This window comes from Gallinula chloropus (genome assembly GCF_964237585.1).
Source record: "Gallinula chloropus genome assembly, chromosome: 7".
NCBI classification, from domain to species: domain Eukaryota; kingdom Metazoa; phylum Chordata; class Aves; order Gruiformes; family Rallidae; genus Gallinula; species Gallinula chloropus.
The window spans coordinates 23,742,352-23,755,198 of NC_140092.1; the positions used below are offsets into that span (position 1 = coordinate 23,742,352).

Below are 12,847 nucleotides of genomic sequence, written 5' to 3' on the forward strand. Positions count from 1 at the left end.
AACCACTTCAGTGTTTTTGAGCTGCTGAAGGTTTAGGAGTTTCTACTTTTTTGCATAATTAGGAAATTGAGAGCTGTGGTTTATCTGCTTGTTTCCTGTGAAACACCACGGGCCTGACAGCGTGTGCGTGTATCCGTGTGTGTGCGTACACGCATGTAAGGTGGAGGGTAGATAGGGCTGCCTAGAGAGTACAGGAGCGAGCCTGCAGTCTCATGAGGAGACATTTTCCCTGGGTCACACTGGCATAAAGAGAAGACTGCAGCCACAATTTGTCTGTGACTTCTGGAAAGTACCCTCACACCCAAGGTGATGTGCTGCAGCTTTGCTGTCTCTGTAGCTCAGGCTGAGGTTCAGTGGCCACAGCAGTCCTCCTCCCTTGACAAAGGGCACTGCAGTGCTTGCCCTCTTTTCCTCACCAACATTGGTTGTGTTTTGGACCGTGTGAATCCTTTCCTACATCACCATGTTTGCCACAGCAGTGTTTTGTTGGCTAGGAGGCATTTCAAACATCTGTGACAAGGAAGGGGCACGGTGGGTGAGAGGGATGGTCCGTCCATGAAGATGTGGGCTGCACTGATGGGGGTTGGTGCTCCACAGCTGAGCTGCCCCTTCCCATCCAGCCCTGGCCCCACTGCTGGGCTGGGGCTGCCCAGCTGGGGAAGCAGCATGCGGGCGGAAGGCAGGCCCCGATTCAGCAGCGCTCATTTGCGCAACCGGCTTCCCAGCTGCCAAGAGGTGAAGTTCCTGTATGAAAATGTTTTCAGTTGAATTTATCGTAAAAAGTAGTAATAGATATTGCAAGACATAAACAGCAGCTTTCTTCCTCCAGGAAAAAAAAAACCACCACCACAATTACAGCCTTTGTGTGCTGTGTAGCTGTTTACTAACAGGTAAGATAACTCTAGGGATCAAAAGTGGGGGAAAGAAACTGGATTAAAGGAAATGTGGTTGGGTTTTTTTCAACCTAAAGTGTTCTCCATGAAACTATTATGCTGAGAGGATGACTAATGTTACCAGTGTGTGTTTTGAAGCGTGTCATGAACACTTTTTATGCTTTCTGAACACACAAAGAGAAACCCCAGGAGAGAATTAATTTACAAATCTGATTAAGCATAGTGCCTAAGTGGCAAAAAGCATCATACGATAAATAGTAGGCTCCACAGGTAAGCAAAGCTTAAAAAAATTAAAACAAACATACTCTACAAAGAAGCCTAGATGTGTGCATTTTGGGTAGTTTAATGTGTTTGATGAGATGTCAAATGTACAGACATTGAAAGTAGAGGTCATGCTGAGGTATTACTTCCAACCTCCTCTTCATTAAGCTGTCATACTGTCTGCCTAGTATAAAGCATGTATCTTAATTTGGGAAGCAAAGGCAAGCCTGTAAACAGAGGAGTGAATCACAAGACAGGTTTACTACCTGACGTCAAGACAGACTTACAGTACAGTCCTCAGCCAGTCACAGTGGAGTAAATTGGGGTGGACTGAGAACCTGCCATCTCCCAGGTGTTCTGTCCCCCACCAGGCACAACCTATTCCCCACTGCTGACCCACACAGTAGGTCCAAGGTACCCCAGCGCTGACTCTTTCCCCTCAGCTGCAAGATCTGCACTGCTTCACCCCAGCCTCCTTTGGCACAGGTCCCGGCTACCCGAGTCTCGACAAACCCCACCTTTTGTATGGGCTGGGTCAGCCGTTGTTCATTCATATTTATAGAGCAGTTTATGATAGCATTTCAGAAGTGAGCAGCACTATTGCTCAGCAATCAGAGTTTACCTGCCTTCAGGGGCTTTCTGAGTTCATGGGAGTTTGGATGTTAATTGCAATCCCTTACAGCTATTAGATCAGGGGTGCCTTCAAATTCCAGACAGAAGTTTATTAGATGTTAAAGCTTTAAGTCTCAGTAGTGCACCTCTGAATATTACAGCTATCTTTTTATACACGAGAATATACTTCCACTAATCTTCCTCCCTGGGATAAGTGCCAATATACATAACACTTTTAAACAGCCCTTATGGTTTCATTCAAAACCAGAGGAGTGACAGAGTGACTTGGAATGACTTAGACTTGAGTGAGCGAGCGAGTGATGAAATGCCCTGTCCCAGTGCGGCCAAGGCAGTCACCTGGTGAGGGTCCACCTTCCGACATCCTGAGTGCATCCGAATGTGAGGCAAAAGTGAAAATCCATCCCTGTATTTCATTGGCCCCAGTAAAGAGAAGGAGGATCTTTTTGTGGTGGAAGCCCTGAACTGAACTCAAGGTATCTAAGTTACCACAGGTATCTCGTTACCTCTAGTAATGAGATCCAGGGATTTCCCAGTGTTTCTACTTCCTTCTGCATAGGGAAGATTTATTCATAACGATTTTCTCATACCTTTGTGCATTTTCTCTGTGGTGACTGTAATGTTTTCACATAAAAAAAAGCACTCTCACTGTGTGTAGATGATCTAGACTAGTGGGACCTTGGTCTCCTGTAGATACCAAGAGCCCAGCAACATTCAAGAAGAGGTCAAGAGCTGCTAGTGTTCTGACAAGTTAAAGGAGAATCCATGGATAATACCCTGAAACTTCTTTTCTGTGGGTTGGTAAAGCATATGCTCGCTTACACAATGCAGACACTGTCAGCAAAGCAGGAAGTTGTGTCCTCTGCATCGAGTCTCTGTGCCGTAACTGCAGGGAGTCCAACACCTTGGACATGGCTCAGGAGGAGAATCTGTGTCACACAAAAGGAGAGGAATGGAACCAGCATGAGACCATCAGCAACAAAGGAAGGTGAACAAAAACAGGACAGACGGGATCAGAGACACAGAGCCAAGTACAAGGGGGAAAAAAATAGACCTGTGGAAAGCTGGAAAGAAAACAAATAAACCAAGTAAGCGAAATTCTCCATCCTGTCCCCTCCCCCGCCCCCAGTTTCTTCCACCTCACTTGCACCTTGTTACTGTGATTTTATCCTATTGCTAAAATCAACACTAAGGACATGGTACCCCACGACACTTGTATGGTAAACATCTTCCTGAGGATGAAGATTACCCTTTGCAATTCTTGCGTTTTGCAGACACCAAATTTATCACACACAGTGCTGTATGGGTACCATAAGGTCCTAATCAGTATGTGCTCCAACACCTTAGATTCCACTCCCTAAACAGAAAGAGCAACCTAAGTGATTTATTTTATTGTTTTACTGGAAGGTTGCTTTCAGCAAGTTGTGCCTTTTGGAAGCCATTCCTGTCCCTACCATCACAGAAGTGTTTTGGGGTTGGTGAGGAAAGATCTTCCCTCTGCCAGAGTTCAGTGCTTCCAGCAAAGCTCCAAACCCAACGCTCCACGTGGAGGTTTAGCTGGGAAGTATCACAGGAAAGCACCACATGCGATCGCTGCTGGCCAGACCTACGCAGCCTCCCACCCACCATCCCTGAAAAAAGTATTCACTAAATCAACTCCATCCATGCAGCGACAGTTAGTCTGCCAACACTTACATACTCGTTAGCATGATTGATTTCCCATTATCTAATTAATTACTGCAGATCTCACATTTTCATGCTACCTGCTTTGCCATTTGTTTAAGAACAGCAAATGACTCGTCACCACAAGGTGATGGCACTGAGTGTCTCATGTACTTTGTATCCTTCTCCAAATTGGTGCAAAACTCCAACCGAGCACTGGCAAGAGCAGTCCAGGAGGTCTCTGGGTGCTCCATCCCCTACCAGAGGTTGGAGCTGAACCTCTTGCAGTCTTCTTGTGTGGGAGGTGCCAAAGGCTTGGGAGCCTGGTGCCTCGCTATCTTCCCTGTCAGAACATTTTGCTGCTATCTGACCTCCTTGCAGCAGTTTAAAGGTATTGCTTCTTCCTCTCTTGGATGCTGAAAGCTGATTGATTTCCTGCTTGTGCTAGCCTTTTTTTCACATAAGGAAGGGAGCTTGTTACAGTCATTCTGCCAGGCTCTTCACTCAGTTTCTGTACCCAATAAAGGAGAGTGGGAAATTGTCCTTGCTTTATGTGGAATAAGGGTCTACGTAAGACAGTGTGAAATCAAGCCCATAATTTTTTATTCTAAACCATACGTCACAGATACAGTTCCTACTGAGTACTCATTTAACATTCAGATTCATTTCTCCATAGGAGCAATTAGCTTGCAATGAGGAAAATCATTTAATTAGGCCCACAACTGATTAGAGCCTGGTGCATAGTCTATCGAAATAAAGGAGGAGGTACAAAGTGATTTCAACATGTTTTGGGTCAGACCCAATCTTCCAAGGCAAATAGAGAGATAAGACAGCATCTGCTGACTATTCACCTGCCAAGTCTTTGTGCTGATCTCTAATTTTAGGTCCTCCAGGCACTTGTCCAGGTTATTTACCACCTGGGCTGTTTTGATCTTCTCTTGAACATGTGCAGTGATGTATGAACTCTCCTATCTCTACCTTGATAATACTGGCCCAACTATATTAGCAGTATGAGGTTCAGGATCAATACTGATTCCTCCCTCATTCACAGAATTGCAGAATCATTTTGGTTGGAAAAGACCTTTAACATCATCATTTTATTTACCTAATTATTATTAAGGGCCAGAATTGGCAAATCTTGACTAAGCAGTCTAGAACATGTGAGTCAGACACTGCAGAAATGCAGAGTATTATCATTACCGTACAATATGGGATGCACCCATGATCTTCCTGTCACAGATTCACTTGGCTCCTGGAGAAGGGCTGTAAGAAAAGACATCAGAGGTCCACATCTCATTTTCTTCTCATCTCAAAATCTGATTCACCCAGTTTACAACTCAGTTGATTTTGGATGTCCAAATATCCAGGTAAGCAATCTCCATGTTTAAATTAGTAAATATAACTTTTTCTTTCTTGGTTCCTCAACTGTAATAAATGCTCTATAATCTAATGGCTACTAACTACCTTCTTGGTCTCCATAGGACACACAAACTGATTCTTCCATATCGAGATGGATTTTCAGACCAAAGGGCAATACAGATTTGTTGGAGCTTCTTCCTCTAAACTGAGCAGACGTGATTCACAGATACACAGGAAGCAGGTACCTCGGGTAAGAAAATGCTATTTGTTGGTGTTCAGAGGATAGATGCCATGGGGAATCAATCGCTGACTGACGTTATTCATAAAGCCCACAGCTGTCTGCCCATCCTCTGAAGGCAGGCATTCTGTTTGCTGAAGGCAGACTGGTTTCAGTTCCAGTTGCTGCCAGGTGTGCACAGCCCCACTCTGTTTCTCTCTCTGCCCTTGACTGTAACACTGGTGATAAGCATCAAGGCAGCTTAGAAGATGATCACAGTGAGGTAGAACACATTTCTACTGCTACGTGATGTTACCTAACAAGAAGGCCTGACTGCAAATTTTATCTGATGGAGAAATGTTTATCAGCTTGTTCAAGCTGTGACCTCAGACAGATGCCCATGCCCCCCCTAAAGCACTCTAACCCAAAGCGGCTCTGTCGTGGTTGCTTCAAAGCCTCTTTGCACTGCACTAGTCTATATATTTTGTGGAAGCTTAATGCAATACAAATGAACACAAGGCCCCTTTCTGGCACCAAGGGAATGTAATAAGGCTGTGACATGTCTGAGAATCCCTTCCAAAATCATACACAAATCCTTCCTCCACAGTGTATCATAGTGCTGACTGTGCCGGACTGGGAACTGAGACACTTCATCATCCTCCCTACTCTTCCCCTGCCTTTGCTAAGTGACACTGGTGAGTGGTTTCACCTGCATCTTGTCTTTTAAAATGAAAGCAGAGATACCTTTCCTAAAGCGCTTTGAGCAAGGCAGCATCAGTGAAGATTTTTAGAATGATGCTATCCCAAATTGCCAGGCATGGTTAGGTGAAATAGAGTTGAGGTGGAGCAGGATGATGGTGTCAATCAGTGTCTCCTGAACTTTTCAGTCTATGCCTCACTTCAATCAGTTAAGAATAATTTCATGCCTGATCACAGAAATGGCTGCAGGGTGTGATGGCAGGGTACTGCATGTCTCACTGGTTGGGGAGTGCTGGCAGAGAGGGATGTTTGAAGTCCCTGCAGCCAAACTCTCAAGGACACTCAGATACAAATGTGGTCTTCCATAATACAGCAATTAACAAGAAATGAATGTTATAAGGGTCTGACATTCAGTTTGAAGTACTGTTTTTTCCAGATTTTACTTTCAAGCATGTCTGTTCCATAGCATTTCCTAATCCCAAATAAAACCTGGTGAAATTCAATTGTTTTGGGAAAGCCAGTGGCTCAAATGACTGGTCAAGAGTGGGCAGCAAGCTGGGCTAGCAAGTATCAAACCAAAGCTAACAAAGGATCATGGCAAAGGCTAGAGCAATCCCATGAAACCAAATGCATGGGAGTCAGGTCCATCAGACCCCACAGTATCTCTAGTGTTCATTTGTTGTTGTGGTCTTTGGACCAAACTTCTCTCCAAGCCTGTGCCTGGGTAGTTACGACAGGTCGAGGATCAATCCAGAAGGCACGTTGGATGACACTGTAGAGCCGTGATACACCCCCCACCACACAGTCCCTCAGCATTGTGGTAGGAACTCATTAACCTCAATCCCTCACATACCTTCATGTCACACAACCTCAGCTTTAAGCTCTGAAAGCAGCCCTCCTATGGGCTGCCACACTTCTTCAGGCACTTTGAACTTAAAAAAAACCCACCCCAAACTGAAAGAAAACCACACATAAAATCAAGTGATGGCTAAAAGCTGCACTTGCACCAGTAGCAACTCAGAGGAGATGCAGAACCAAGCACCTGCAGTGACATCTGCCATGTGAGATCAGGGATGGAGAATGGCCTTTGGTCCTACTTTATTTGCCAGGGCAGACAGCATCAGAGAGTCTGAAATTGGGCTTGGGCACTCACAAAGCTGTTGCTTCTGAAACTTCTTTCTATTCAGCTTTCAAGCGTTTTGGTTTTCTGCATCCAGGAAACAAGAGTTAATGTTCTGAATCACAGGTGAGATGAGACATTAAATGGGATTTGAGATGCTGAGATGAGGAGCTGAAGCTTATCAGTGACAGGGCAGATCCCCTCCTGTGTGGGAAGGCAACTCTGCTGATTACCTAAGCCCTGGAAACAGGGATGAACTCCAAGGCACAGTGAAGGAGGTAATTTCTGGGTACTGGGAGAGGACATGGTAAGAAATTGAAAAAGATGAAAGAAAGAAACATGTAGTAGCTGCAGTGAGCCAAATCTGGAAAGCATGGAAGGCCTATTGTTTTTTTATGGCCACACATGGGGAATAGTGAATGAAGTTGCTGGAATTATGGATTTTCAACTTCAGAGCTCTGCCTGCATCACAGCTCGGGGCAGTCAGCAGTTCTGATGTCACTGTCCTCATGTGCCATGTCATGCCACAGGATGGACTTTGGAAAAGAAAGGCATTATAACATTTAAACATGTAAATACTACCACTCCAATCACAAAGTGCAGGCAGTGAAGGAACCACAAAAGGTGCAGGTTACAGGGTGTGGCGGCTGATGGCTGTCCCTTCTGCTTCTAAATATAAATTTTTTTTAAACTTCACCATGAAGTGACAGATACCCCTTATCACTGAAGGCCAGCTGTTTCTTTAGCATGCAGCTGTTCCTGCTGCTTGCTCGTAGAAATGGAAAAAAGCTATTTAGAGACACAAATCTGCAAAGCCTTTGAGGACATGTCTATCTCTGAGCTGGTCCTTCAGTTCTTAAAGTAATTCGTTTGATCTGCTTTCACACCCATTTTACACCACTGCACCCATGCTGACACCACCAAAGCCAGTCCTGGTTCACTGGTATGAGCAAAACCAGATCCAGAACAATTCATTCTAGGTCTTTTACACGTTTTCTTTTTTCTACGATGCTTCCTGAGGAGGACTCATCTGAATTCACTCTGGGAGAAATAGCCTTGGTAAAACTACTCGGCATTCTCCAACGCATTTACACACTGTACAGAAAGCACCTTTGATGCAACAACAGGTAGATGTGTGTCAGCACTTACTTGGTATGAGCCAACCCTTCTTAAATGCATGTGGATTTCATCAGCAGGGGCTCTGTGTGTCTGTGTGTGTGTGCTGAGCGTGTGTGTGTTCACACAGACAATATTTCAAGTTCATGCAGATTAACACAGTTTATGACTGCTGAGGCCAAGAGCCACCATGAACTGTTTTTTGTGACTGCATTGGTCCCTATTTTGCAGTCCATCACAGCACTGCATGACACACAGTCCAGCTGGCTTCAGTAGCCCCTCTCTTCCCAAAGCACTCCTTCCACACAGGGCAGGGTGGAAGCATGGGACCCTGCAAAGTGCCGATATCAACGTGAAATTGTGCTTGATGGCCTGAAAACACCTGTGTTCAAAATGCTTCTGTCCCCATTTAAAAGCAGAAAGAGAAGTCACATTGAGTCTGATGGCTTTTACCCCTGAGGCAGTTAAGAGGTGCTGGTTTGGGTCCCGGGGAGTGCAAGGAGGGTGAGGTGGTTTCAGCCCAGCACTCAGAGCTGATGGAATGTCAAGGCAGAGCTTGGTGGGGTGCACAGCACAGGTTTCCCACCTGTGGCAGTGCTACCCAAGGGCAGTGCTGTGCTTGTCCAGACTGCAGCATTTCTAGAGGCCAAGGGTGTGTGTTCATAGTGTGGGAGCAGCAGAAGATGCTTCAGGCCTTCAGCGCCTCAGCAAACCCACACCTCAGTCCTGGGATACAAGTGTATCCCACTTTCATCCAGGCACATGTATATACCTAGTGTATCCATCTTCCTTCCTGGACACACAACTGATTCCACAGTGCGTGTATAAAACAGTTTTAGATATAGACACATATATGAAGACATCTAAGTGCTCTGGAAGTGAGGTGCTGCTGGAGTGCTGCAGCCTCAGCAGAGAGGTCAACCAATGTCACCTAGTGTACAAACCTGCTCCCCGCCAGCTGCAAAACTGCCACAAATGCCAGTGGGTTTACAATGCAAATGGTACTCTCTCACCCACGTGCAGCAGAATTTCAACAGTTCAAGCAGCAAGTAGAAAATGTTATAGCATTTTTTTTTAGCATTGCAATCCATGCAGCGAATTATCTCCTGCCTTGTGGTTCATGGAATCAGACATCTTCTGAGCAGATACAAAATTCTCTTTTAGGAGAATGTATTACAACCACAATGCTGCTTTCTTCACAGCCTTCAATTTTGTCTTATTCCTGATGCCTGGACCAAATGGCAGTAAAATGTGGTCTGTGCTTTAGCAATGTTCAAGAGCCATATTACACTTGTGTATCTGAGGCAGCAAGATAGAGACTAATAAATTATCAAGTGTATTATTATGATGTATCTTTACATGTGTATTATTATGTAGCTTTAGCACAATCCTGTAAAAGATTAAAGCATAACCCTTATTTTAATCTAAATTGCTATTATCCTTTTAAAAGGAAACTGTAGCTGACATCTTTAGCCAAGGAATAACCACACAGGACAATATTCTGCAGCCCTCCTATACGCTGAATAGCTCTTACTCAAATAGTTCAATTAAAATCAATGGGACCACTTGTGTGCCCAAGTGCTGTTCTGCAGGAGGACTGATTACAGGCTTCAGTACTTCTGGCCTGAAGATGTACCAATGTGCGATCACAGCACAGCTTAAAATGTGCCTATTTTAAAACTACTTGCTTGTGTTAAAACCAACCAGTTTTAGGCAACAGCTGTGCAGCAGCTATCTGAGATAAGGATGCAAAGTTAGTGCAAATAGGATGGTGTGGACAGGAAAGGTGCTGAGCTCCTTCCTGTTCAGCCTGTACACCAGGAGCCAGGCTATTCTGGTAGATAGCTTCTGTGTATCCAGATGACGAAAGGCAGCTGAATATGCTGGCAAGGGTTGGAAAGCTGGCAGTAACTCTGACTACTGCATTTCTGAGAGCTTTGCACTGCTTCTTTTTTCAGTAGGTTGGACTATTGTGTGGAGTTTAGTAATTCTTTTAAATCTCTGTGTGTGTTTTTGCAGCGCTGCCGTATTCCTGTCTTGCCTGCGCACTGTAAGGGGTCACAGATGTATGTGCCAGGCACATTTTTACAGCACCTCTGGCAACCCATTTGTATTCATTCCATTTCTCGCTCTACCTTCCACTACAAGAGCAGGAGGGTTTCATATGCCAGCACTCTTCTGACTTAAAGCTCTGATGGTAAGGAAAACCAGATTACTTGAAACCCTAACTAGCATTTCACATTCACACCCTGGTGGTAGTGAGAAGCCCCACCATGGGGACTCGAGCAGCCCCTTTCACAGAATCACAGAATGCTTTGGCTTGGAAGGGACCTCGAAGGCCACCTAGTTCCAATACTCCTGCCATGGGCAGGGACACCTTCACTAGACCAGGTTGCCCAAAGCCCCATCCAACCTGGCCTTGAACACTACAGGGCATGGGGCTTCCACAACCTCTCTGGGCAGCCTGTTCCAGTGCCTCACCACCCTCAGAGTAAGTAATTTCTTCCTGATGTCTAACCTAAACCGAACCTTTTCCAGCTTGAAGCCATTACCCCTTGTCCCATCACTGCACTACCTGGTGAACAGTCCCTCTCTAACTTTCCTGTAGGTCCCATTGGAAGTATCAGCATGCTGTAATTAGGTGTCCCTGAAGCCTTCGCTTCTCCAGGCTGAACAAGTCCAACTCCAGAGCCTGTCTTCACAGCAGATCCAGTCCCTGATCAGCTTCATGGCCTCCAACAGCTCTACATCTTTCCTGTACTGAGGACCCCAGAGCTGGACACCATACTCCAGGTGGGTTCTCACAAGGGCAGAGCAGGGGGGCAGAATCACACCTTGAGCTGCTGGCCACGCTGTTTTCAACGCTGCCCTGGTCACGGTTTGCCTTGGGAGGAGCTAGCACATGCTGCAGGCTTGTGCTGAGCCGGCCACAGACCAGCACCCTCAGGACATCTCCTCAGGGCCGCTCTCAATCCATTCCCCACCCTGCCTTGCTCTAAGGCTCACAAGGGCCCCACGCAACAGGCCGGTGATGCCCAGGGAGGAGGTGGGTGTTTGCCCTCAGTGCCTGCCAGGCTCCCCGGGCGCTCTCATGGGAGGCGCCTCCTCACGGCCTGCGAGGCGCCTCCGGGGTACCGCGGCCCCGTTCCCCCCCCGCGGCCCGGAGCGGGCCCCGCGCTCGTACTGAAAGGGGAACTGGTAATATTTTGCGTGCAAATCGCAACTGGCGCTGAGGCAGAGGCCCAGCGGCCCGTAGCAGCGAGGAGGCGGCGCGGCAGCCACAGAGACAGCTCGCTGAGCCGCACGGCCCCGCAAACGCTTCCCCTCCCTCAGCTTCCGTCCCGTTGCGTCTTGGCCGCGGCGCCTCGCCCCGCCCCGCCCCGCGTCAGCCGCCGCTACGCGCATGCGCAGCCCGCCCGGCAGGGGCGGGGCTTTCCCCTCCTCTCGGCACCGCCCGCCTGACGGCAGCGGGCTCGGGAGTATCGGTGGGACGCCGCTGCGGGGGTCGTGGGCTCCTGGCGCCGTTCCCCGGGTGGGAGCCGCCGCGAACACCCCTGTCCCGCGGGGGGAGGCCGCGGGGGTGGAGGTCTGACGCGGGCCAGTACTGAGGGCGAGGGGAGGGCAGCGTCGCCGTGCGCCCAGGAGCACCTCGGGCCGGGGCTCAGCACGGCCCGGGCCGGTGCCTGCAGCCTTGCCGAGCGGGCGCGGTTAAGGCGGTAACAGGCTTCTCCCGCACAAGTCAGCGCTCCCTAGGCCTGGTTCCGGCCCTGCCGTCTCGGGCGGCGGCGTGCGAGGCCGCCCGGGCTTCTCCCAACCCCAGCCCGCCTTGTTGCTCTTAGGTCCCCTCTTTTTCCCGGGCCGGCACCCCACGTTCCGGGCGGCCAGGTTGCCGCTCACGTTACTATCGGCCCCCACGCTCCTCAGAAGGGTGAGCGTGTGGCGTACGGCAGCGTGCGAGGGCGGGCGGAGCCCAGCAGCCGCCCCGCCCCTCCGCTTGCCTCTTCCTCACAGCAACTCTGCCCTTTTTCCCGCCCATTGGCTCCCCTCTTCCTGTCTCCCCGCCTCCTGCCGCACGGCACGCGTCTCCCACCCCATTGGCCCGTTCTCTTCCCTCATTTGCATGGCGCCCCGCGCACCAATCGGCGGCCGGTACCTGCTTAACATGCAAAGAGCCGGCCACTCAGCGAGCGGCGGGGGTCGGGCCACCACGTGCTGTTGCTAAGCTTCGGCTTCTAAATTGTTACTATAGTGGCCAGCCAATCAGGGACGGAAATGGGGATCTGTCAACATTCCCGGCCCCAGCCGGAGGAAAAGGGGGGGCGTTCTAGTTGCCGATTGGCCCGGCTGCCTCTCCGTATCCCGCCCCCGCGCCGAATCGCGATTTGCTATTGGCGGCGCCGGCTGCCCGTCCGCTGTGTGTCAAATGTAGGTTGAGAGAGGTGCCTTATAACCGGGGGCTTGGAAGTCCCCCGCGCGTGAACTCGGCGCGGTGCGCTACGCGGGGTGACGGGGGGCTCGGGGCACGGCTCGGCTCTGTTCGGCTCGGCTCTGTTCGGCTCGGCACAGGCAGCCATGGAATTGAACTCTCTGTTAATTCTCCTGGAAGCGGCCGAGTACTTGGAGAGAAGAGACCGAGGTACTGGGCGCAGGCGGGCAGTCAGTCAGTCACCCGCAGGCGCTCCCAGCCGCTCTCGGCCTTTGTTGTGTGGCGGCGGCGGGTGGCCTGGGCCGGGGGACCAGCCCCGCGCCCTCACCTGCCCGGGCGCCGCGGGACGGAGCCGGGCTTCGCCAGAGGCACCGCGCTGGGGGAGGAACGGTGCTCTTCTCTTGGCTTTTTAACGGAAAAAAACCCCCCAAACCCACCCCAAAAACCTGAAAAAACCCCCCAGA

General features: G+C 49.1%; 1 protein-coding gene across 1 annotated transcript in view; it reads left to right on the forward strand.

Moving 5' to 3' along the window:
* Nucleotides 1-12,470: 12,470 nt before the first annotated feature.
* The window catches only part of MXD4 (MAX dimerization protein 4), a 36,224-nt gene continuing 35,847 nt past the window's right edge, over nt 12,471-12,847 (forward strand). The window contains exon 1 of the mRNA XM_084266845.1: nt 12,471-12,593. Coding sequence (XP_084122971.1) covers nt 12,530-12,593 — 64 coding nt within the window. The 5' untranslated portion in view covers nt 12,471-12,529. The remainder of the gene's footprint in view (nt 12,594-12,847) is intronic.